Source organism: Aulonocara sp. 'chitande type north' Nkhata Bay, linkage group LG12 (assembly GCF_057382095.1).
Source record: "Aulonocara sp. 'chitande type north' Nkhata Bay isolate Kocher_YH1m ecotype deep benthic linkage group LG12, A_spYH_male_GT1.1, whole genome shotgun sequence".
Taxonomy (NCBI): domain Eukaryota; kingdom Metazoa; phylum Chordata; class Actinopteri; order Cichliformes; family Cichlidae; genus Aulonocara; species Aulonocara sp. 'chitande type north' Nkhata Bay.
Window position 1 is genome coordinate 15,156,586 of NC_141355.1, and position 27,294 is coordinate 15,183,879.

The 27,294-nt window shown below is 39.9% G+C and overlaps 1 protein-coding gene and 1 long non-coding RNA gene across 3 annotated transcripts; one reads left to right on the forward strand and one right to left on the reverse strand.

Annotated features, from left to right (window-relative positions):
* The first annotated feature begins 4,825 nt into the window (after nt 1-4,825).
* Nucleotides 4,826-7,080, forward strand: LOC147317094 (uncharacterized). Of its 2 annotated transcripts, XR_015131665.1 has the most exons (5): nt 4,826-4,948; nt 6,103-6,179; nt 6,275-6,336; nt 6,612-6,751; nt 6,838-7,080. It is a non-coding gene; the product is annotated as an uncharacterized LOC147317094 (long non-coding RNA). The 2 variants fall into 2 exon arrangements; XR_015131664.1 differs by having other exon boundaries at nt 6,612-7,080.
* Nucleotides 7,081-14,941: 7,861 nt separating this feature from the next.
* On the reverse strand, nt 14,942-26,246 carry npc1l1 (NPC1-like 1). The gene is made up of 21 exons (XM_086313745.1): nt 26,059-26,246; nt 24,556-24,717; nt 23,505-24,413; nt 22,827-23,120; nt 22,512-22,735; nt 22,303-22,403; nt 22,027-22,199; nt 21,315-21,443; nt 20,229-20,411; nt 20,022-20,136; nt 19,636-19,901; nt 19,359-19,448; nt 19,079-19,269; nt 17,618-17,745; nt 17,359-17,488; nt 17,218-17,273; nt 16,962-17,112; nt 16,613-16,844; nt 16,224-16,337; nt 15,946-16,108; nt 14,942-15,833 (listed from the first exon to the last, which is right to left on the reverse strand). Exons 1-21 carry the CDS (start codon nt 26,098-26,100, stop codon nt 15,634-15,636), a joined length of 4,053 nt encoding a protein of 1,350 aa, XP_086169871.1. The 5' UTR covers nt 26,101-26,246; the 3' UTR covers nt 14,942-15,633.
* Between the last annotated feature and the right edge of the window lie 1,048 nt (nt 26,247-27,294).

Below are 27,294 nucleotides of genomic sequence, written 5' to 3' on the forward strand. Positions count from 1 at the left end.
AGTGGCCGCGGCAGGCTAAACATGAGGACACCGATGACGCGCAACAATTAACGCAAAAAACACTTCTGTATCATTTGCTTCTTTATTTTCACATGCAACTGTCCAAACCACAAATCAGCATATGGGATTAACTATCAAACAAACGCACAGACTGCACAAACAAATAACTGCAACTTACGAATAACTGCACTAGCTACTATGTCAAAATTACAAACTGGTCTATGGCATCAATTAGTGCACAAATATACAAACACCATCAAGTTACAGTCCAAATATATCACAATCATTCAAGCTGCTATCAATTGCGATCACGTTGTGTTCAATTTGCATTCATATTGCGATAATATTACGATCATGTTGCGGTATGTTGCGGTCAACAGAAAGTTTTGCCTCGTGCTCACCCTACCTTCTGCTCATCACATTAGGTGCTGTGAACAAGTGAGTGCAACCACATTTATCTTATACCACACCCATGAGACACGCCCCACACCCATGACCAATACAGTGAGTCCATTTAAACCAACCCACTTAGTCAGACGGAAACAACTCATATGGCTCCTACACTCTTATTACGTGTTTTATTTGGGTTTCCGGCAATGCGTTTAATTACCAAAATTAGAGGTGGGATAGCCTAACATATGAAACAGAAAATGACCGCTGTGTAATCCATTTATTTCAGTAACTGTATTCTAATTATCACCTATTTAAACTGTAACTGTGACGAACTGGTTACTCATATTTTGTACTTTACATACCTAACACCTGTACATGTATTACTCCCCAACACTGCACTCAATAATGTTAATGTGGTTGTGTTGAGTAATACTGCGAGTGCTGATGTAAGAGCTTTGAGATGCATTTGTAGATATTATTACGTGTTTTACAGTCTTTATGGTGCTAGCTTAAAGTTACGGTGTAAAGGTTATCTTATATTGTGGTAAAGCGGTTACTATTTAAATGGTGTCTAGACAGAAATATTAACTCCTGTTATGACTAAGTTGCTAAGTTACTAGTTAATGAAGTTACCAGTAACATGGTTAAACGCATTCACAGATTCACAGTAAATATCCCGATTAGCTTCAATGGATCTATAATAAATTTCTGCTAGTTCTAGCGCTTCATTTAAACCGTATGATACTCATACTTACCCAGAGTCAGTGTAAAATAAAATTCTACCTGTGTGAACAAAGTCTGGCTCCTTTAATCCTGCATGACAAACTTCAGGATGCAGGTTTATTGACCCTCTTTCCTGCTGGCACACCTGTGACACCTGAGAGTCAGCTAGAAACTTACAGGAATGTTTACTTCATGCAAAGACTGATAGACTCTGTAATACTGTAAATGATCAGTAACTTAGGTTAATACTAAACATTTGTGCCTCTCTGTCTGTGCTGAACCATTTAGAATCAGGTTTTGAGTCAGGCTGCATTGAGTGTGGGACTTAAAAGCATTAGGCTTGAAGATGGTATGAAAATCTCTACTTACCTTCTACGCTATATTTTTGTTACTGATTTATTAATACATTTTACATTGTTTCTTTTGTTTATCAGTAGAGAGAACACAGATTTCAGAGGCGCAAAGAGAAGCACTGTTGCTTCATACTTAATACTTTAAAGCTGCATTAGGGGAAGACAAGAAGCAGAAGTACTTCCAGGCACAGCCGCAGTGAGGGAGCAGACACCTTACACTGAGTTCAGAGAAGTCAGAATTTCAAGAAGCGTCTGAAACAGCTCAGGTTTGGAAAGAAGCCTTTTATGTTGGGTGTTATAAAAAATATACACATATTTATAAATACATTTTATAATAACAACTATAATATTATTATAAATAGTAGTTATTCTCTTATTATTATAAATAAATATCAAACATTTCAGTTGATTTTCTATCACATATATTGTGTTAGCCCTGTGATAAACTGGCAGCCTGTCCTGCTTTTGCCCTGTGGCAGCTGGGATAGGCTTCAACCTCCCACTGTCACGATCCTGGGTCTTTTGACCCAGCGTTTTAAGTTTTAGTTTATTTTTGATGTTTATGGTTTATTTTTAAGTTCATTAGGTTATCTAAGCTCATTTGTTTATTTAGATTCCCCTTGTGTCTTCTACCCCTGTGTTTTAGTCTCCCTTTGCCCTTTATGTGTTTCATATATTGTCTTGTCTGCGTCTCATGTTTCCTGTTTTATTTTGAAGGTCTGTGTCCTATGTCAGTGTAGTCAGCTTTGCTTCCTTTGTCTCGTTATGTCAGAGTAGTGTCAGCTGTTTCCCCATGTGTTTCCACTTCCCCCTAATCACCCTTGTGTGTATTTATTCTGTGTGTTTCTGTTCATTCTTTGTCAAGTTGTCTGTTGTTCCATGTCTCCAGGAGTTTCCATGTTTATGTTTTTTGCAACGTTCAAGGTTTTGTTCTTTGCCTTTTGTGTTTAGCATTCAGTTTTCCCAGTTTAGTTCTAGTTAGGTTCTTTCTTGTGTGCATCTGCCTTTTGTTTTTGTACTCTTTTATCAGCCACATTAAACGGCTCGCTTTTAACCTGACCATGTTTTACCCAACAGACATTTATTTCAGTGACTCTTTTGAATTTAACGGACTTTGGATTATTTCCTGTGCAGGAGGAGGAGAAGGAGGCTATTCGGTAGTGATGGGCAGATGAAGCTTCATGAAGCACTGAAGCTTTTCATCCAATTGGTTCATCCCAGCGCAAAGCTTCTTGAAGCTTCATTTGCTCTAGTAGGACACCTACTGGACGTAAAAATATTAGTTGGCATGAATTTGAAGAGTGTGGCCTTTTGCACACAGCCTGTAAATGTCAACAACAAAAGGAGTGTGTAAAACATGTATATTGTAGTGATGGCAGTATACTGTGTATATTTATACTGGCAGTATGGAAAATGATCATTTACTGTGAGGTGAGGTGTGGTTGGGGTGTGGACAGTAGTTGTGCTTTTGTAACGTTGAGGTATGGACAGCTACACACTTCTGCCTGTTCACATTCTGTAAAAACTAAATGTTCACTGCTTTTATGGCCTTTTTAGTGGGGAGAACATAGCTAGGATTTAATGATTTAACAAATCTTTTGAATCCTTTGTCCTCCACATTGCTAAATGGCTGGGAGTCCTCGATCACCATGCTAACCAGGTCTTCATCTATTTGAGATTGTTCTCCTGAGGAAAGACAATAAAGACAAAGCACAAATATAAATATCACACACATAACTTATAACAGTTGTATAATATTGTTATATCATTTAGTAACATTACTGCATGCTATATTATCATTGCATTTGATGGCTCACCTGGTCTTGCTCCTCAATCGGCGTTCCCCTTATTCTCATGCAAAGCTCTGTAGTGCCTAAGCATGGATGAGGTGTTGTTGTTATATCCCAGCTCCCTGGCACATAGCAAACACTTCACCTTGTACAAAAGTAAAGACAGCTTAACATAAATTGTATTGCACCATCAGTATTATGGAAATACATCTTCTGTAGAAATTTACATACCTTGTTGGGAGGAATAAGATCAAAATGTTCCCACACAGGTGAGGATATCCTCCTCTTCTTAGCTGGCTCCATTCTCTTCTGACTTTCTCTCATAAACCTCCAAACTGTCTCCAAATTCTCACTAACCGCAACTCTCCATCAAACACCCACATTTTTGAATGAAGTCTGAGGGGTTTATATCGCTGTCGTAGCTCGCGGCAAAGTTCGAACCACTTCCTGAACCAGTCACGTGGTACAGCCGGGCAGCGAGGCTTCAGACGTCATCATTTTCAGCTCCTCCCATAAATGAAGCAAGCCTCGATACGCGCATCGCAGAAACGCTCCCTCAATTACTCGACACAAGCTTTGAAGCCTCGATAGAGAACGTCACATCACTACTATTCGGGCTCAGATGACCCGGATAGCCACGGCTAACCCAAGGTTTCTGGATTTTCTTGCCTGATGATTTAAAGAACTTTGTTACTGCCTCAACCTCAGTAGTAATATAAAGGCACTTTTTTAACTAGTTTAGGAGCACTTTTCTTTTGTGCTCTGAAAGACACAGAGGCTAGTAGTTTTTAAAACAGAGTACCACAAACAACATGTATCCTTTTAGAAATAAACTTTTCTTGTGATACTTCTAAAAACCACATATTCTTAACTAGCCACAATAGCACTGTATCGACCCCCCAATGTTCCTTTAATGCAACCTATAATTGTCTAGTAGCCACACAAACGCACTGCAACAGTAAGACTTGATGAGACAGAGGGGGTTACAGGTAGGGCCCCAACAGTCAGCAAAACAAGTCATAAAACAATAAAAGCTGCATACTTATCAAGAGCATCCCAGCACACACATCCCAACTGTAGTTCCATAGTTTTTCACCTTTTTTCTTTACAAACTGCTCTTTTCATCTCTCCATGTCAGAGGTCAACTGAAACCAAGTCCACCTATATAAAAACACCCCATCAGACACACAGTATTTTCCTCAGCACTTCACAACTTTCGCAAGGTATATCGTTTTAACTTTTTTTTTTCGGACCCCGGACACAGCGCTGTGAGGTAGTTAGCACACAATTTGGCCATGTAGAAAGCATCGTTTGTTTGGAACGCGTCATCACTGTTCATACGAGTTTAATTTAATCAAACCTCATTTTAGGATCTACGTGGCTCCTCATCACTCGCCGATTCATCATTTTATTTAGATATCAGAATTTTCAGAATGGTGATCCAAGCGGGACACAGAGGCTGCTAGTTTTAACGCACCAGAATGCCGCAAATATAAATAAAAGCCTGACTATCGAGTGAGCCTAGCCGCAGCGACACCTTTCTTTCAAATGGATGCCTGCAGGTGCGTTGGAGCCGACTTTGCTACCCGCACAGAGCGTTTCGGACAGTCGGGCACTGCTTATGCAATAAAGAAAAACAACAATACAGCATGTTTCTCTGCTCCAAGACATCCGCGGTCCTTTCACACGGTAAGCATGTCTGTTATACCCAGCGCATAAATGTCTGTATGTCAGCGCTGATTAAACCCTGTTTAAAATGTGACACGTTTGTTGTCCAAAAACATTTCCTCTAAATTTGCAAAGTTACTGATTTAAAATCTGCTCTAAGAAATATTTCCTGTGATCTAAAATTTGGCACATTTATATTTGTGTCTGGTAACAACAGCAGCAAATGTGCTGTACAGCTGATTCTTTTGAGGGTGTAGCGCCTTCAAAGGTTGACGTAGGCACCATGTAGAGTTATAAAACGGGGTTTATTCTGGTCTCGACGACCCGGGAGAACTGCTCAAAGAAGAAAACGATTTTTTTTTAAAACATCACATCAAAATGCATTCTTCTACTTTGTGTAAATCAATCACAACGTAATTAATCACAGAAAATAAAACATTTAAAGAACACAAGCAAAGTAAGTTGACCTCCAGGAGGGGCTAAATAGTCCTTTGTGGCCTTACTATCTTTTTCTAACTTATTTCTTGCACTTATTTAATTTTGAACATTACTTTTTCCATGTGTGGAGCTAACCATGTGTGCTAGCAAAAAAGGGGTTGGGTGGAGACCCAAAAATGCAACCAACTCTACATTCCACTGTTCATCACCAGATGGTGCAAAAGCGCAAGATCCAGACATAAAGCATCAAATCCAAAAGTCCTTTACAGAGGGTTTTTATCATTATTATTATTATTATTTATTATTTAACTAACTTTTTAAATGTTTCACACATTAAACATTAATGCATGAATGGATGTGTATTTTAAAATGAAATACTTACAGAAGACATTGTTAATTATTAACAGCTTAATTATTGTGCTTTGTATATGCTACATGTATATATAGTACATGCAGTATGACAGGAACACAGAGGTTTAGTGCCAGACTTCACATAAAAAGTATCAACTATGTTAGGATCCATGATTATCATGTGTGGTGTTAGTTTACATTAGTGGCTCCTCTCATGAAGGTGTGTGGATCTCTCACCTCTCTCCAAATTGTGGTTGTGTGTTTGATGCTGAAACAGATGAAGACTGCTGATTGGCTGAAGTAGGGTACAATATATTTTTTTGGTTTTTGGTTTGGGCAGTGCTCACCGCTACATTAAATAAACTGCTGCTCGTGTGTGTTTGTAGGTTCTCAGTCATCCAGCTCATGGTTGTCTAAGGAGCCTGGAAACACTTCAGCCACCTGGAAATACCCAGCCTGCAGAGTACATCATATGATTTATTGATTTATTTTGTGTTCATGTCACATGGATGGATGTGAAATTAATTTATGATTGTTTTGTTTTTTGTCTGTTTCTAGAGGAGACGTCGTTCAGGTTGCAGGACTTGGTGGTTATAGAGTAAATGCCACCGGCCACACACGTAAAACCATATTTTGTTTGATTATTTCACAGTTAATGCTAGAATCTGATTTCGGTTTCTGTGACTGTTTTATACTTACATTTATGTTTTTTGTTTAATACTGAATGAAGAACAAGTTTTTTTCTTTTTGTAAATTTTGGAGTAGATATACTGTGCGCCAAGTTCCTTGTTTAAAAATCATTTGGAAACATAACAAAAGATGAAACATCATTCTACTCACAATTTTAGCTTTTGAAAGATTATGAATAACTTTTGTTCTTTTCCTTTTTCTCTAGTCCCTGATGAACCACCTAATCTTCAGTGTGCAGACATGTGTGTTGCTGACTGTGAGCCTACCAGATACTCTCAGTGTACTGCATATGTGCCATATAACAACAGGCTGTGTCTGGAAGAACATCAAGTAGATGCACGTGGGGTTAGTTAACTGCTAATATTACTGTATATCATCTGTGTATGTTTTAGATATTTTGGGGAGCACAAACTACATTTCTATTCTCTCAGGGTGATTCTGGTGGTGGAGTGATTTACAACAACATGATTTATGGTGTAATCAGTTCTGGTTTTGAACGTGTCTGTACTGGACCAGCTGTTACTGTGAATGTTTGTTCTGACATGAACTGGATAAATCAGAAAATTGCTCAAAATAATGGAAAATAACTGAATGAAAATAACATCCAGAATAAACAATCATCTCTACATGAAACTTGTGTGCTGTGTGTTGTTTCTACTCTAGAATATCTTCATGTTAACTGCAAATTGTGAACCTTTTTCTTTGGTCTAAAATATTGTGTCAGATTTGCAGCTTGTGTGTGTTTGAATGTGGTGTCAGGTGTGTAGCAGCTCATCCTGTTGTTCAGAAACTCTCAGACTCACACTGTGAAGATGCAGAAAGGCTTTCTGATCAGACATGCCACCAATCAGCTGCAGGGCCTGAACATGATAGACTTCATAAATCTGAGTTGATTGTTGGGGGTGGAAATGTTTACGTGGAGGCTGTTGGCCTCCGTGCACTGAGGGCATTAAAATAAATACAGTAACCATCAAAATAAGTTTTGTTGATAAAATACATTTCTTGAAACCGTCCATTGTTTTGTCCGAACTCTAAAAACTGAATCCAATTTTCAAACTAAAAGCAGTGCTTTCAAAATTTACACTAAAGCAAAAAACCTACAAGAACAAAAAATAAACAAAATTATAGTACATAGCGACATATGTGTTTTATTTCTCATAACACATCATTTCCATCTTGTCTTCAGTCCTGCATTTTTATACTTCTAAGACCAAAATGAAAACTAAACTCTTCATATTCACAAACACTATTTGTTTCAGGATTTCATCATGATTCATTTTCCATATGAGGCAGTGCTTTCAAATTACTTTTGAAGTAGTACAGAGAAATTACTCTTCTCCTCGTCTTTTAAATTGCATCAATATTTTCCAACTGAGCAGTAAAAGGACACGGAACTCAAACATGAAGCATCAACGTGATGTTTAGATGTCAATTAATATTACAATAAGAGACTAAAGTAACTCGCTTTGAACACTTCAGTTTTCTCTCTTGATGCTGCTGTTTGTTTCCTCCCCCACTTGTATTTTTCTGCACTTCAGTGAATGTGCATAGCGCCCTCTGTTGTATGTTTGGGAGAACTGCACTACATTGTCATCAAACGAAACTGTGCAGAGGTGGAAAATGAGCAAAGGAAGCACATCAACTGAAGAAGCTTCTTGGATCAGAAGTTAAACATCATCCAGAACCTTAAAGAAGTAAAGTCGCTTTCTTTCCAGGCTCCTTAGACAACCATGACCTGGATGACTGAGAACCTACAAACACACGAGCAGCAGTTTATTTAATGTGGACCTGAGCAGTGCCCAAACCAACAACCAAACAATTTTTACTGAACCCTACTTCAGCCAATCAGCAGTCTTTATCTCTTTCAGCATCAAACACAAACCACACCTTGAAGAGAGGTGACAAATCCACAAACACCTTCAAATGTAAACACACATCACACATGATGAACATGGATCCTAACATAGTTGATACTTTTTTTTGTAAAGCCTGATACTAAATGTATGCAGGCCACCTGAACTGCTTTTTCTCGAGTGCCGCCCACTGGTTGGTCACTAGAACTGTGTGTTGCCATCACTGGAGCTGTGGTTGGTCTTTTAGATTATTTAGACTGGGACTGTTTTTTGATTAGGCGGCATGGTGTCCTGACGGCTGCCTCTGTTGTTTTTTTTCCCAGGAGGAGGAGAGTGGAGCACAGGTGGACAGCAGCCATGGGAGCAGAGAGCACAGAGTTTTGGGTGAAGACATGACACAGGAGTCGAGGGAGCTCAAGGGATTATTGTGTTGTCTTATTTACTCCACTGTAAATAAAGAGCACTGTCCATCGCACGAGTCCTGCTTTTGGGTCCTCCTTCCCCACTTCACAAACACTGAAACTAATTATACAGGTAATAATAAAGGAACCAGAAGTTCACATCTATAGCTTTAAATTTGGATAAATCTGTCAACACAACCATCAATAATAGAATAAAATACAAACAAACACTGAAACTAATGAAAAATTACACATGATATATGAACTGTGGAAACTAACTGAACAATAAAACTCAGAATAAACAAATTCAAACATTATATGAAAGGTATAAACTGATTTGCATCTTATTGATTTGCAGGCTCACTTTGCTCCAGGACTTGACGACTGGCCCAACCCGTACAGTCTTTGGCTCTTAATACTGAATGTTGAAAACTGATACTCATGGACACCTTATTTCAGCCTCTTTACTTTGCATAAGAGACCCAAAGCATTACATTAACATGATGTTGTCTAGTGGACCAGCACGTCCATTACATGTTTTGCCGTTATTGCTGTTTGTTACGAGTTCAAATATTGAGGGTGAGCACAAAACAATAATGGTCCAGAAGAGCTTCGGTCAAACAATGATTTTAATGAACACGCGCGTGGGGAGATGAACACTGCCCACAGACAGCATCGATCTCCGCCCAATGATACACAAGCAGTTGTTTTATACCATCAGGGTTTACGTTTATGACGCCCCCTCATGCGTCAAGCAGATACAATACATGCATAAGTTTCAAAACCACAAATGTTCTGTTGACGACTTTGGACACATTTAAAAGGACATCTTCTCCGTCTCGAGGCCAGGTGCTTCCTATTAATCTTCTAACTCTCGCTTATCTCCTGGAACAAACTGTCCCTTAGGCAGACACAATTTTGCAGTCACAAGCTTTTGCAAACTATTATTTGAACTCTTACCTAAATATGAGTCTAACTACTGTTTGTGTGTGTGTGTCTCGACCTCCAACGCACTCAGCCTCACCCCGCCCGTTGATGCTTCTAACCTTTTACCAGACAGCTCTCTGTGATAGGTGTAATAATCTTAACTAAGAACATGTGTAATCTATTGAATAAATGCTTTGATGAAATGATAATTAATGTAATGGTAATGATGATGGTTATGAATAGTAGCAGTAAAATATTTCCCTGATCTCCACACTCCCGCTTTTGACCTCTTGACCACAAGAGGTCACCATACGTTGCTTGTGTCACTCCTCGGCCCACTCAGCTGCTTCCATGTCCATTAATGGCATCATGGGCCCGGGTCACCGTTCCCTCTCTAGCCGTCCTCTGGCCCAGGGAATGAGACAACACCCTCTGAGACATTAGACAAAAACAAACACCTTTCCCTACTACGCCTCCCACACTCATCTCCTCAATTGGTCTCTTAATTCTTCAAACTTGGTTCAAGCTATCATGTTTGGGACTCACTAATCAAAAGCGAGCCTGACTTATGGCCTTGGGTCCCTATTTCGTCTACCTTTAACAACGGTGGGAGTGAAGCTCCCGTGGAATGTGCTCTCTGTCTCCTCTATTATCAGAAAAAGCAAGGTCCTGACTCTCTGAAAACAGTATTTCTTATAACTCAGCAGTATAATGCATCATAAAACAATATCATTCATTCACAATAAATCAGCAGCCTAATGTAATACAAATCAGTTTAACAAATGTAATAGTTATCACCTTCTTCTAATTCAGGAGAATAATGCAAACTAAAACTACATAATAATTTCACAATCATTAATCAGGGGCATAACGTGGCATAAGATAATATAATAATCTCACAGTCCCCCTTTGATCTCTTTTAAAAGAGATCACTTACACCCTAGAATCCAGGTTTGCGAGGTCCATTTCTTCTTCTTAGTCCTGAGGCCCTGTGTCCCCGTTTAACGATTGGACCATATTGGATGACCTCTGTGTTTGCACAGTTCAGATGCAAGAAAAACTATGATTACAACAACAATAGAAGTTACAGATGACACTCCCATCGCTCTCCAGTTCTCCCACAGCTTTATCTTGGTGCTCCAGTTTCCCCAACCTCATTTTGGTGCCACCTTGTACCTTTCAAACGTACTCAGACTAGAACCTCTGTCCAAGGAGCTTTTAACCTTTACTTTATTGCTGCAGCTATCAGTGTCTTCCAGTCGGGTGATTCTCTGCTCTTCTTTCTTCGACCTCAGGGGTTAGACCACCCTTCAGTCGTTGCACAGATCAGGGGATTATTCTGCCCCGATTTTCAAACAACGATCTGTGTATTCTGGGGTCACAGCCGTGTCCCCCTTTTTACCAAGAGCCTCTCGAACCTCGTTGGTCTGGTGTTCCTGGTTTTTTGCCAACCCCTTCATGGTTATTGCTTTGTTTACGGGATCCATCCTTTTGAGGTGACTAGCTAGAGCCCAAACTGCATGACCCTTGGCCCCAGTTGCTGTCTCGGCAGTCTCCACGCCTATCTCTGCTGCGAAGGATCCTCATATCTCCGTGACCTCGTCTGGTGTCTGTTCCTTTCTCTGTAAGACAGAAAACCAAAACACCTCTCTGCCTAGCCTTAATAATCTAATGTTGTTATTCATTGTTCCTCGAGTGATTCAAAATTGGTTTAGAATATTCAGAATGTTCAGGACTCTCTGGCCCAGGGACTTATTCTAATCATAATCTATGTGTGTGTAAGCGTGTTTGCATTTAGCCCTCTGCACTCAAAGTCAATACCTGCAATATATCAGTCCGGTCCATCACGCCGAACGAAGCTTATGACCTTCTAAAGACTGAGTGCCAACTCATTATGAGCACATTTGCAATGCGTATATGAAAATAAAAATAACCACTTATTTTAGTAAAAGAAATCAAAAACAAATTAACCATTTTTACTTCTAATCTTTGCCACCTTTTTACAAAAATCATGTGTTTCTTTCAGCCTTCCGTCCTACGATTTCCTCTCCAGTGCGATACTCAGCTTCTCATGAACACAGGCATTTTATCCTCTAAACCAGGGGTCACTAACAGGCGGACCGGGGTCCGAGTCCGGACCCAGTCGCCATCCTATATGGACCCAGACCTATAGTTAACAAAATATTAAATTATATTTAATTTTGACGGGGCGATTCAATTTTAAGCGGTAACCTTACATTGTATTAGACCAGGGAACATACTAACCAATTGTGTGCGAGTTACGCCACCCACGTGACACTACTTAGCCAATCACATCTGCGCATTCAAGGCGATCGCAACGCTGAGTGCAGACACAGACAGACAGAGGAAAGACATGGTGAGAGGTGAATGACAAGCGAGACGATTAACGATACAGTGAGACAAGACGTGAGCGGGAGTCACAAGAGGTAAAACAACTATGGCGCTTTCAAAAAAGAGAAAAGTAGACACCGAAAATAGAACTTTCAAGACTGAATGGACTGACGCATATATGTTCATTCTTCCGGCCGCAAGCAGCAAACCAGTGTGTCTCATATGTTCAGAAACCGTGGCACTGATTAAAAGTGGCAATGTCAAACGCCACTATGAGACAAAGCACAAAGCTTTTGAACAATCATACCCACCCAAGTCTGAACTCAGGTCCCAGAAAATTAGCAGTCTCAGAGCCCAATATGATCAGTCCACAAGGATCTTAACCAATTCTTTCACCGCCCAACAACGTGCTCATGAATGTTCCCTCAGAGTTGCTTGGATTTTAGGTCAACACAAAAAGCCCTTTGCAGATGCAGGTGTTGTCAAAGAGTGCATGAGTGCAGTAGCAGAAACATTACTTGAGGGTAAACAAAAAGAAGAGCTTCATGACAAAATAAAGCAAATACCTATGTCAGCATCAACAGCCACAAAGAGAAGTGAATTATTAGCTCAGGATGTGCTATCCCAGCTGGAAGAAGCTATTCATAAGACACCATGTGTAGGCTTGGCTGTAGATGAGTCCACTGATGTGTCTGACAATGCTCAGCTGTTAGTTTATGTAAGGTTCTTCAACAATGATAAGAAAGAGTTCTGTGAAGACCTGCTAGGTGTAACTTCCCTTCACAGCACTACAAGAGGAGAGGATATTTACCTGGCCATTAAGGAAATGTTAACAAAGCGAGGAATAGAGCCAAACCAAGTGGTTTCAATAACCACAGATGGAGCCCCTGCTATGATGGGGAGAGAGAAAGGAGCTGTAGCAAGAATGAAAGAGGACAATCCCGAGCTAATCTCTTATCATTGCATTATTCATCAGTCAGTGTTATGCTCCACCCTGTCAGACGAGTATGCTGAGGTGATGAAAACAATGATGAAAATGATAAATTTTCTCAGGGCATCTTCTTCTTGTCAGCATCGCATGCTCAGGGAATTTCTCAGAGAAGTTGATGCACACGCTGATGATCTTCTGCTTCACAACAATGTGAGATGGCTTAGCAAAGGCAGGGCATTGGAGCGATTTTGGTCCATCAGAAGTGAAGTAGCAGCTTTCTTGGAAGAGCTGGAAAGTCAAAAAGCAACAAACTTTTCTCTCTTTTTAAATGATGGGAAAAACATGGATATTGTGGCCTTTTTGGTTGATATCACTTCACACCTGAATGAACTGAATTTGAAGCTGCAGGGCAAGGACAATTCAATTTGTGAACTGATGACAGCTGTCCGCTGCTTTCAGAGGAAACTTGAAGTGTTCAAAGAAGACCTGCAAGGAGACTATGCACACTTCCCAACAGTGAAGGAACAGGCTCAGGGACAGAGAGATGTGTCCTCTTTTGTTGACTTTGTTGATAAGCTGATTGAAAACTTCAGCAAACGTTTTGATAGCTTCAGCTTTGGACAGCAGCTCACCATGTTCATAAAGAACCCATTTGCCATCACTGATGTCAGAGGGTTCTCAAAGGAAAGTCACACAGCACTTCAAGTGGGCAAATGCTGGGCCTCTTCAAATGCAACTAATTGATCTCCAAGCAGATGTGGCCCTGAAAGAGCAGTTTGGAAGAACTGAACCTGCCACTTTCTGGCCCCAATTGGTCTCTGAGACAGCTTTCCCAAATCTGAGGAAAGTAGCCCTGTACATCTTGACCATGTTTGGCTCCACATACAGCTGTGAGGCAGCTTTCTCCACAATGAACATAATAAAAACTAAATATCGTTCCAGGATCACCAATGAGCACCTACACATGTGTATGAGAATGGCCCTGACACCATTCCAGCCCAGATTTAAAATCCTAGTAGAGCGAACTAAAGCTCAGTTCTCTCACTGAACAACAGAAAGTTGGGACGTGGAATATAAGGGGGAAAGAAAGAGAAACTGTAAAATTGTTAAAATGTTTTGATGTTATCTGTTGAAAATGTATTGAGACTGTTTAGTCGAGATGTAAAATGTAAAGAAAAAGGGAAACTTTTTTTTTCTGAAATTAAGCACTTTGTTTTAAGATGCACAATTTAGCCATTTTATTTATTTTCTCTAATTCATTTTAAACAGCAGCCCTATTTCTAATGTAGGCCTACTGTGTGTTTCAGTGTTAACAATAAATTTTGTTGAAATGTTTTAACTTGTATTTTCATTGATTTGACAGTCTATTGTTCATACGTTCAGATATAAATAAAAAAAAAAAAAAAAGGTTGCTTCTCTATCACAATCATAACGTAAGTTAGACATTATGATGTCCCGGACCTCTGCTTGAGAAGATTTTCTCCAACTGGACCTCCTCAAATTTTAGTTTAATACCCCTGATCTATAGGATAAGATGCACTTGTATGACCATTTGTTTTGTTGCGGTAGGATTCCAAAATAACATTTCTTTTCTATAAAGTAATTTAGCTTAAAGCTGCAATGACATATTCCCATTTTAAAAAGAAAATGAACTATTGAAACAAAGGTGCAGGGTTTAAAAATGTAAATCCTTACTATACGTCTTCCTTTTCTGACCTGTTTTTGATCTTAAACTCCTCTTATATATCGTTGTTCTTTCGAATGAAACATCAAATTCATCAAATTTTAGGAAAAATTCATGTCTTATAGCCAACCCCAGCCCTCCAGCTTAATGTCTTCCACTAAGTGCTCATATAAACTACCGCCGATAAATGAGACGTGTGATGTCAAGAACGTGATCAGCAGCAGCATGCCCACCTGCAAAAGTCCTTATTATTTTTTTGGCAGAGTATAAAAAGCCAACATAATATTTTCATGGATAGAATCATTTTTTTCTATCACAGTCAGACTAAGTGCAAGAAAAAACTGAAAGATGTGTATTTTCATTTCATGAAATGACACAAAGTTCAAAGAGTCCTTGATTTATTCTTTTTTTTTTACTATTTGAAAAAAAACAACAACAAACACACACATTCCTGGACCCAAATTGGCCAAAACTTAAAAAAAAAATCCTAACATGTATTAGAAATGTTTTTAAAGAGACAGCTTTGTGAGTCCTGGAAGTCATACAGTGGCAGCAGCACCAAGATAAAGAAAAGTATTTGTGTATGATGAAATAATATATTAAATACACATCACAACAAAAATACACATTTCTGCGAAACAGTTTCAATTTCTAATCATGGAAAACTATAATGTTTTCAGTGGATTATTCATTCACATAATGAATGTAGTTGATATTTTATCACTGATTGCACATTTCCTGCAATAGCTGTGGAGTGTGTGTTCATTTGAATCAGTCACTTCTACAGTGAAGTGTTGAACAAAAAAATTCAAAATGACTAACTCGTGATTCTTCGTTTAAGCCTCTATCAAATACGCTTCCTATACGTTGATTCAGGAAGCCTGAACCTCATTGCTTTAGTCCATTGTTGCATTGCTTCAAAAATATTGCACACCTGTGTAGGTCCTACCTTCCATTTTGGACAGAGATACACAAGCAGGCTAATAATTTCCACATGGGGCCAAAATGTCATTTTCTGTGTCCATCGTGACTCTGTATGCTACAATAATTTACCTCAAAACTGATTTTGTTTTTTGTGCTCACAACCTGTCAGTTTTCCCCACCGTTTTTGAACCACTTTCATCCACGGTGTTTGAGTACGGGTCCTGTTTTATTTCATTGCCTTCGTAGCTGATGTTATCATAAACTTGTCTCATGTGGCTGTTCGTCTCCGCCTTTTCCCTGTCCTTTTCTTTTTCCTGCTGGAACTGGAGCAGCACCGCTTTATTTACACCGGGACCTGAGAGAAAGGAGCACGACACAATGCAACAGCGAGACACTTAGTCTTCACCTTCAGTTTTAATAGTTTCTCTACTACACATAAAGAACCCAGAGGAAAATGATGTACGTACCGAAATAACTGAGCACCACTGGGAGGAATATAAGTCCGTGAGCCATTCCCAGGAGTGTAATGACGAGGTTCAACCGGAAGAAGAAAATCTGGATGAGCTGCGCTTTGGCAAACGCCAGCACGATGATGCCTGGCAGGTTAGTCATAGCAACACCAGCAAACACCTTGAGGGTGCAAAAAAAGGGAAAATTCATTTGAAAACATGTCTTTATTTTCCTTTTTTTGGTTCAAATTTTTCTTTAATGGGTGATTAACAACATCAGCTCTTGCTTTACTTACTGCGCTGCCCATTTTGGCTGTAGCCTCGATTGCTCTTTCCACACGTGTGGGCTTGGTGCTGAGTGCAAACGATCTCGTCATATGCGACACAAACTCAACAGAGATGCCCACCGCCTGCAGATTGCACAGAAGATGTGAGACTTTCACTTTCATTTAAACCATCAAAAATGAATCTCTGCAAAGCACGGGAAAAATACAAAAGGCTAGCAAATTTAGTAAAAATATCCACACTCAGTTGATTGTATAGGTTGGTCTCCAAAGAAACCCAGTGATGCAGCTAATCAGCACCTGTTATTAGGCAGACTGGTCAACACAATGTCTTTCCATAACTGTGTCCGCACTTGAGAAAATGAGCCTCCTTCAGTCCCAATGATCTGATTTGCTCTTACCGTGACCAGATTGATGAGAGCCACTGCGTTATAGTCGATGCTCCACAGAGTCATGACACCGACTGTATCCACAACGATCATGACAATGGTGAGCAGATTGAGCAGGCCGGAGCGCAGATCCAAGCCGAGCAGCAGACAGCAGACCACGAAGGTCGGCAGCAGACACAAGGAGATGTTGAAGAGTCCCTCATTCACAATAGTCAGGTACTGCTCATAAAATACGTAGGTTATCCTGGAAGGAGGAGAAACATAAAACATTGATCAGAAAATACAAACCGCTTAAAGACGAAAACAACTTTCTGGCAGAGTGGTTGGAGCTGAGTTGCAGGGAAATGGGGAAAGCACATACGTGTAAGGGAACACTTCAAAGTCAGGCGAGGTGCCTGGCACGAGCCTCATGCCTTGGGTGATCTTGTCAGCAAGCTCCCTGGCCATCTTCAGGGCAGCGGTGAACTCCTGGGAGTTGGTTAGAGGTGTGTGGTAAGCCATGAACCGAGAGGCTGGAGAGACAGGGGGGTAAAAAAGGTTTTATTTCCTATTTTTTAAATCTGTTTTTGAATGAATAGAATCACTTCCACTGCTATGCGGTGTTTTTGGGGACCTACCTATTATTTCCCCACTTTCATCTCTTACCACTGCTTTGTCATACGCTCCTAGACCGCTGTTTAAAAAAGACAGTAAGCCATGAGATTTCCGTTTTGATGCTGGGATTTATTAGTGTGTATGCGCGCATTTACAATACAAACCCTTTGGAGCACTGCAGGTCAGGCCTGTTAGTCAGAAAGTCAGGAAGGTAGCGGTTGAATTGTGCCACAGTGGGCCTCACCGTATCATTATCAGGACGTGCCAGACACCTTTTAGCACAGATTAAACCAGCTGTTAAGACAAATAAGAAGAGTAGGGGTTATTGAAGTCATGTCTTTGTTCATGTTTAGACAGTAACATCAAAAACTGCATGCAAGTATGTTTTTTTAATGCTTTTTTCATTTAAGAAATGATTCTCACATTCAATTGCAGGACAGAAATGTCCTACATTGGGACCGTTGGTGTACAGACGACAACATTTGGATTGGGGGTTCAACCAGTCAATGAAATCATCCACCCACGAGTTCGCAGGGATAGCCACATAGGATCTAAAGTTGAGATCATATAAATAATTATTTATTCTCATAATCATCAAATTCAGAAAAAGGTAAGAAACAGCAATACCTTGTTAGTCTGTTGCATTAAAAGTAACATTATCCAGCACTTCCAAGCAATAATTGATCATTTTATTCAAAATTGAAGTTTAAAAAACCACTTCAGTTTGTGTTTTAAGGGGTTCTGTGCTTGAATATTTGGCCATTTTTCTCTGTCTTTCTCTATGCTCAGTATGCTTCAGGAAGCTAACAACCTGTAGCTACTTCAAATGTAATAATATCAGTCTCATACTTAGTAAATTTCAAACCATCTATCTGGATCTGGGATTATGTACTGAATATTTCTAAATAACTACAGCTGTGTTTAAGAAGGCTCAGCAGCACTTTCACTTCCCGAGGTTGCTGAAGAAGTACTGTGTAGATGAGAAACTGCTGGTTTGCCTTCTTTCGCTCACTGAAAGCATGCCAGCGTACTGTGTTACAGCGTGGTCTGCCTGTTCCCCACTGGTAGACGCTACAGCTCCACCAAAACAGAGGCAAACAGCTCAAGCCCTAACTCAAGCAGGGTTGCTGTAATGCACCATGACACTTTCTATTTAATTCTTTGCTCCTTTTTCATTCATAATCATTCATTGTCTTCTACTGAAAGGCCTGACTTTACTGTGGGAATGACTTTGTTGTTTTATTGTGTGAATGGCTTGTTTTTATGCTTGGGGCACCTGCACAATTAGCATCTCAATTTAACTATTTTATAACACAAAGATTATTAAAGGCGTTCTGATACAAATCTTTCAGTTAAATTTATTGGAGTTCTTAATGATAGATTTATTGTTCCTGTTTTATGAGATGCTGTTTGCCAGCTGATAAGGCTGCTGATAAATACGGCTCCATAATTCTGCTTATCTTGAGGAAACAATTGTGAAAACAGGCAAGCTGGGAAGATTATTTTGTGCATCAGAAGTTTCAAATCTGTCAGAACACAGTTTCTGATTGCAAGCATATTTCGAGAATAATTATAGGGGATATCTCAGTGATTGCTTTCACTAACTGGCACTATCACTCAGAGACACCCTTCATCTGCTCTGTGGCAATTATGTTGTTGAGTTTATCATTAACTGATCTGACTGGAAAGTGTGTAACAGGTTGCTACTACGATATCAGCAAGGTCAAGGATATGTTGTGATGTGAAGGACACATGCAGAGTATCAGAACTGTTGCAAGCAACTGGTAGATACAGAGTTTAAGTGAGCAACAATGGTACAGAGTTTGCTTTTAAAGCTTAAAGTTTCCCGTGTTCAGATTATAAACAATAAATCCACTGACTCACCGTTCAGGGTAGTTTGTGGCGTACTGGATCTTCTGAGTCAGCGAGAACTGATCACAACCCACGCTGGAGCAGACTGCATTCATGCCCTCCACAGAGGTGAAGTTGAACCCCTTTTTTGTTACAAAATAAACAGGAACGCCAACTTCAAAGTACTTGTTCAGGTACTGGAAATAGGTCAGCATGTATGAGTCCTGCATCGAAAACAGAAATATCTTTGTGAACAGGTTTAACAGGAAGAAAATAGTGTCATTGCCATTTATACATAATTGTGCTTACTGACCTGAGGCATAGCCAGCTCCTGATCCAAACCCACTTTCACATTCATCATGAGGAATAAGGCTCCACAGAACATAAAGATGAAAACTACTATCTGAGGAGAACATAGAATAGAGTGAATTTATCAAACATCTGTTTAAAAACACACACATCTCAATATGAGTTTGTGTTCATCTCATTAAATTTCATCTCGCAAGATTTAACATCAGTGAGACAGCTGAGGTCAGCGGTTTAGAATAACTGTGGACTGAACATATTTTATGTTGTTGGTGAGGCATTACCACTATGATCCTGGTGTAGCGGTGCAGTAGAACAGGGGCATAGTATTTCTTCATGAATGGCATCAGAAAACCCTTATTTGGCTTTTTTGGACGCTGTTTTGACACTTTAATGCAACAGAGAAGTTCACAGCGGTTGTTGTCTTGGCGCCGGGCATCCAGGGACAACAGCGCAACAAAAGCTGTCATCTGGAGGGCAAAGTCCATGAGCACAGCCAGAGCAGCATATAGAGCAAAGGACTTCACTGCTGGCATAGTGGACAGGGCCCCTGAAACAAACATGGATAGAGGGTAACGCACCAGACAAAACACCAAGTCCAGCTTGGTGTAAAAAAATTTTATTACATTTTTAAAACTAAGGATTCAGCTAAGGATATCAGATTATATACCTAGGAAGAAGCAGACAGACTCAGAAAGACTGCACAGGAGCATGCTGGGAGCCACGTTTCCAAGGACACGCCCGATCTGCTCCTCTCGCGTCTCGTGAGGCCTCCGCACATCTCTCTGGAAGACAGGAAGAGTAACTTAATAAAAATTCCACCATGTTAAAAAAATGGCACCATTGTACATTTATGGCACACATAGATATACAATACCTGGTACTCCAGAACAAAGATGAAGATGTTGTCAGCTCCCACGGCGAGCACCAGGAAGGGAACGACCTGAAGGATGACCAGTGAGGAGGGTATGCCAATCCAGGAATAAAAACCCATTGAGGCCAGGACAGAGCAGGCGACCACCAGGATCCCACCCAAACCAACCAGAAACTTAGAGTCCACCTACAGGACAAAGAGATGCAAATGTACAAACGTCTCAGTGAACCCATTGACATTTCTTTATTACGCTGTAGTAAGAACAATAATCCTGACATAGGCATACTGTATCAGCTTCTCCTTATCACGTACAGTAGGTGATATATACCATTCTATCATTTTTTCTCTCTGTACAGAAGCCAGTATAACCCAGGGGCATATTTTATGCTCACATTTTTACAGCAACAACTAAATTCATGTTTTAGCAACTTAAAAAAAAAAAAAAAGCTCCGATCATAACGCTTTCAGCTCTTGGTCAGAGGGTTTAAAAAGCATGTTGTTTCTAGTCAAATATGGCTTTATTTGCCATGTTATCAAGGTTACTGCACACTATTATCTAATCTAGGTCAAATGGACAGCAGCTAACAGTTGCATCCAGCACCACACTTAAATGTTAGCAAAAAATGACATTATTCTGATACCAAATGAATGCACATTAACACTTATGTTAAATCCAAACTTAAGTGTTAAAGTGTAAGCAAACCTAACCCATAAGTGTGTATTCTTATGCTTTGCAGTTACTAGTTAGCATCAACGATGTTACCGAACATTTTTAGCATGCTAATCAGCACAAAACAAAACATACAGCTGAGGCTAACTGGAAAGTAATTTCTTTTGCAGATGCTAGATTTGGAAAAATGAAAATACTGACATAACTGTGCTACATAAAAATGTTTGGGCTCCATCCTGGGCAGACCATGAAGGTAGGTGTTAAGACATTTCACCTAAAACCACACAAGTGAAAAGGCAGAGTGTGGCAGGGTTTATGAACACCCGTTCAAAGACTAATGGCACTAAAGGGATTAACTGCTGATTTGCAAGTTGCAATACCCGGGAATACCTGATGCTACCCATTCTGCGGAGACGTACCAGTAAGCGTTTCCATGAAGAGTGCTCTCCAAGTGCCACAGCGATGTAAACGAAAATTACAGCATAGCTGATCATGAAGATGGGGATATCTTCTGCAGTTGTTCGATTGATCTCGTCCTCCAGAGATCTCTATTAACAGAGCAGAGAAGTGAGTGATTAGATGTGTTAAAGGTCACAGAGAGGCCAACTTAACGTTTCTTAGAAAAACAGCAACAGCAAGTCTTTGTCAGTATGCCTGGTAATTGCTTCATTTTGCTTTCTTGAGCATTTTGATCTTTATTAGATAGGACACGACTGTGAGCAGGCAGGAAACGAGTGCAAAGATGGTGTAATGACACGTACAAAGGTCCCTGGACCACCTCAGACAAGTGACACGCGGCCAAGGCCTTAATGGAGCTTTTCTACTCTGCTTCATCACTCAAAGCATTTTACACCTCATTCACCGAATCACTTTTTTCTAAGTGATTCATTTCTATTTCACATTCACACACATGTGCGATTCTTACTCAGCACAAAGCATTGGGAGGAACTCAGAGTTAATTATCTTGCCCCCAAACACTTTGGCCACAAACCCTCAAACCTGCCAATTCTACTTCTTGAGCCACAGTGACTCACGTAAATCACAGGTAACTGCCCCAAAATCCACACAAATTTCTCATTTGAACTTAAATTTTGTAAATATACGAATAATGCATACTCATAGAGTTTTTACCTCTGCCATGTATGCAAAAGTGAAGCTGTTTTTCCGGTCTTTCTGGTATTCTTGGACAATTTTAAGAAACTCTTTCTCCCATTGCATAGCCACTTTGAATTTAGGGTCACTGCGAGCATAGTTGTTCAGGGAGAAGGTCAGGATGAAGGCCTCAGCACTGCTGAATGCATCATCTGGGAAAAGTCAAGTGTAAATTGTTCAAGTGAGTTAGAAGCGCCTTTTTGTGTGTTGTACAATAATTTCAGGGATAAAACAGTGGTTCTAAAAGTCTCTTACCCTCATATCCTCCCACAGCCAGGAATGGGAAGACTGGAGCTCCATAGTCAGCCATGCAGCTCATACCTAAATCTGTGATGTCTTTGAAGGACAAAGGAGAGCTTGAGGAGAAGTGGAAAAAGGGGGAGAAAGGATGGTTTTATGTGCCGGAAGGTGAAGTTTATAAAAATGAGCGGTGTTGGTTGCAGTTTTTTTTAATGAATGCTTACCCAAGGCAGTAGATGAGGTGGTCTCTCCAGTCCACCTCTTTGGTCACTCCCAGCTCAGTCATGTTCACTTTAGCGTTAATGTGGTCTAGGCTGTTCTGGAAGTACTGTGGCAAGCTGTTGACTGCACAGTCAGTCAAGGAAGGGTTGTTGGGATTTAGCGGCGCAAAGCACACATCCTTCAAACTTGCTGTCCGGTTCAGATCATCTGACCAAAACTGAATATTCTAAAAACAGAATGAGGGGGGTTTCAGTTAGTCAACATGGAATGATGCACCTTTTCAAACACTGTCAGCAGTCAGCTTTGACTTTGAGTACCTGTATTCGTGTCTGGAGTTCCAGCAGCTCAATGATGAGCTCTTTGGACATTATCCCACTAAAGTTTTGCGGTCCAAACAGCAACGAGTCATAAATGTGGCTTTTTCTGCCTGGTGCTGTCAAGATTACTTGATTTGTCCTGTAGAAGGGATCAAAGTACGTGTCGTGGAATTCTTTCTCTTGGCGAGCCCGGCTGTTAGGGGCAGACCAAAGTTCAACTGGATCGGTGGTGAGTTTGATGTCTTTGAGGCCAACAGATAAAACAGCCACGACAATAAGAGACAGGAGGAGGACCTTGAAAAAAGATCAAATATTCTTCAGGCGTGGTGTCTTCGTCTGGCTAACAATATACTTTCTCTTAAATCCACTGTGTAAGGTAAGGTTAACGCAAGAAGTCAGAAATGTGCAAATTCTTTGAAATGGGAACATATCTATACTGAATTAGTAAATAAAATATAGATAATAGGGAATTATTAGTATTCTTTATATTCCAAATGTCACTTTGAACAATAAAAATGTAATCTTCCTCATTTTAGTCCACTCAGAGGATTTGTTGCTATAGCATAACTGGGTTTGGTATGAACAGCATCTTATGATTTGACTTTAATTCTTCCACTAAAGCTAAAAGAAGGCCTAGTGGGTACATACGTCCTACTTTTACTGGATCAAAGTACTTACAGTGAGGGGATAAGAGGCCATGATGGTTCCCCAAATCCGGAACTGTGAGCTCAGGTAAGCCTGAGCAGCCAAGCTGTTTGTCTCAGCACATGTCACCTCTGAGGGATGGATGATCTTCTCAGTCACTTTATCACTGTCCTTGTCTTTGCCTTTACCTCTGTGTATTCCTTTCTTTTTATTTTTTTGAGATGCCACCCACCAGGAGACAGAGAGGTATAGGACAAAGGAAAGTATCAGGAGAATGAGCAAGATGATAGAAATTACAAGGTAACCATTGGTGCCCAGCAGTGTAAAGGGGCCAGCGACCGGTGAAGGAGGTAGCACACTTGGACACGATTCTTGGCAGTCCTGGCAGGAGCAAACGTCCCCTCCTGTAGGTGTGGTCTCATTACACATGAGAGCGACCCCGTTGTAGGGAATCACACCTTCTGGCAACCCTGTGGTGTCTCCTTCTTGTATTATTTTAAAGTCGATGTCCAGAGGAGCCAAACCGTTACTCGAGTCCCCTTGGAAATCGTACCAGCGCTGGGGAGTGCATAGCTTTGACCCATAGCGACCACACATGGTGGCAATGGCATAGCCTCCAATCGTGGCAGGAATCCGGACATTTTTACATGACTGGAAGGAGGTATCAGCAAAAGTCTTACCGATGAATGCCTGGTAACCCAACACGGCCTCCCTCGTCCTATTCTGCTCAGTGACATTCATCACCCTTGTGACCTTAACTGTTTGGCTCTGGTTAGGACTGCAGGTGTTGATGCAGTGCAGGTGAGCAAAGTTGTAAGCACAGGAAGGGCAGCGGACGAGAACAGCCTTGGACAGGGTCAGGCTCTTTTCCAGTGATCCCAGCTGTTTGATCGTACAACAAGCATATGTGCTGCTCTCTCCCTGGTCAAACATGGGGCACACCTGCAGCAGGAACAAATGTAATTATAAAAGGATTGTAACACGCACTTATTGAGAATAGACAGAAATCTACCTCTGCCACACTTCATTCAAACTTCTTCTCTTACAGCAGTTCACTCCACCAAGAAGAAGGATATACACACACCTGTTTGAGTATCTTGTAGTGGTCTCCAGTGACGAGTTTGGCACGAGTGTAATTCAGACATGGGACGATGGGATCAATGAGGGTGTTATTTAGCAGCGGGTTACGACCACACTCATCATAAAAAACACAATATCCCGGCTCATGCTGGGCCTCTGATAGACTCTGCGTGGACGAGACGAGTTTTCAAGAGTAAGTACAATAAAGGCAGCAACAGCGCTTTTAATGTAGAGTCTGCTTAGAAATCAAAAACTTCTCAGCACAGATGTTCGATTATAAAAATTATTTTCCTACTCACAAACATTACAGTTAACACGAAGCGATAAGCTCAATGATATGTTTTCCAAAAACTTGTATAAGTTTGATAGTGTTTATTATAATGCCTATAACATTTTCTAAGGATAACTCGTAACATCTCACAGCCCTGTCACAATGACTCAAACGCTACACGGTGTCCTGCCAGCTCAGCTTCTTTATTGCCAATTTGCAACAATAAAATGGAGATTGTACTAATAAATTGCACACGTTCAAGGTTAATTATAACCACAAACTACATGCGTGCCTACAATACAAGATAAAAAAATGTAAATACTAAGTACAATAAACTTTTAAAACTAGTGTTTGATTTCTGTTGGAATATAAATTGACTTTTATTTTTTATAGCCAAACACAATGTATTCTTGTAACATGCAATGTGATTAAAGGTGACTGTTGCCAAACCTACGGGGCTTAAAAATGTCATCTCTAATTTTTTACAGTTTAAAGCAAAGGCAAATAAAATGTCATGATATAAATTTAATCACCTTTAACACGAGAATAGAAATTTGGGGGAAAGTCACAAATGTGTGAAGGGCATTACCTTTGAAAGTTTTAAATATAATAGAAATAATAATAATAATAATAATAATAATAATAATAATAATAATAATAATAACAATAATAAAATGTTATATCATACTTTGCATGAGAGTATGTGAGATAAATATAATTGTGACGACTACATTTGAATGGTCAGTGATGTAAAATGTGTGAAACAGCTTTAAAAAATCACCCATATAGAAAAATATTACATGCACATATTTATGTATGCATTATGTGCATATGTTCAACACAGTTTAAATCTAAAACCACAACAGTGATTTTACCTGAGACGCTGTTTGCACACCTTCTTCTCTAACCTCAACTCTGGACATAAAAATCACTACTTACTTATATTTATTTATTGTATTGCTTTTAATTTGGGTTTCTTATCTGCGAATGTACTATAAAAATACATATTGATTGCTTGTTTAAACAGTTATATTCATTTAGGATTTTAATTAAACGTTAATCTTTCTAGTTTTAAGTGCTGATCACAGATCAAATGATTAATACATTTCAACCCCCCCCCCCCCCCCCATCATGCTGTTAACTGAAAAAATGTACAGTATTACATCTTCAATATATTATAGAAACCAGTGCACAACTGCAATAAATTCCCCAATAAAAAAAGAAGAAAAAACTTACCACAATATTTATAAAAATGACAAGGGCTGCAAGACGCATCATGATTCCTGAGCACGATTCAACAACAGAAGAGTCAGATTCTTAAATTTCAGTAAAATAGGAGTGTAAGGAGTGTTTCACTGTTGACCTATTAGAAGATGCATTAGGAAAGAAGGTGAGAGGTGATGTGGGTAGTCTCTGTTGTCTGTCTGTCTATCTTACAGTGTTAGGGCTACGTAAGGAGAAACGTGTTCTGGTGTGATGTTGCTGCCGGCCAATCACGGGCGAAAGCTACCAGTTGCTCCGTTTGATAATTAACACAGAAAATAGATTTTGATAGGGTTGCTGGGGTGATTCAGCAGAGCTGGGAGAAACAAAATCCCACCCAGATGTCTAAGCCACACCTAGTTCTTCACTTGTGCTTCATCTTACATTGATACTTGAACTGATACCACCTGGAAATTTGTAGTTTTATTGACGATAGATAAACATTCTGAGTGATTTGAATCGTGTCAATCCCTTTACAGCAAGAAGCATGTGTAGGCTGTTGTTGCTTGTTTTCAGAGCAGTGCATGTAGGAAACATCCAAAGTACAGCACACTACTACTGAACCTTTAGACCATCATCAAAGTGACTATCTGATCTATAGGGTACAGTGAGAGAACAATACCTGTGTTCCTGATATGATATGATGGATCATTTTTCTTTAAATCAAAAAGTCATTTAGTGCTTTGAATGGTCAGTAGGACTAGAAAAAAACTAAATGAATACAAATATATTACTTTCAAGTCCAGTGATGGTCTGTAAGCATGCCAAGCCGACATGATCAACTTTGTAATTAATGCTCTTATCATATGTCAAGGTCACAGCTGAGATAAAGAAGAGATCCGATGGTCCAGATGCTATCGTCTGAGCTTTCAGGGTGAAGGTGCGTGAGCATTTAAATTTGTGATAAACAGACATGGTGCAGAAGATGGGAAGAAATGGCAAAGATATGAGGATGTTTATTGTTCTTTCGTGATAAGTGGCAGCATAACAGAATTTTGTAACTATTCATAAAGTTTAGGATTTATCAGCATCTCTATCTATCTACTTTGCGCCGATTTTCAGAGCGATTGCAGCAGTTCCTGTGCAATTCCAGAGTCATAACGGGAGCAGGTTTCATTCAGCAGAACAAATCTATTTCTGATGCTACACCGTCCAAACGTTTATCACTAAATTATTTTATTCTCATTCTGTTATATCATGTTTTTGTGA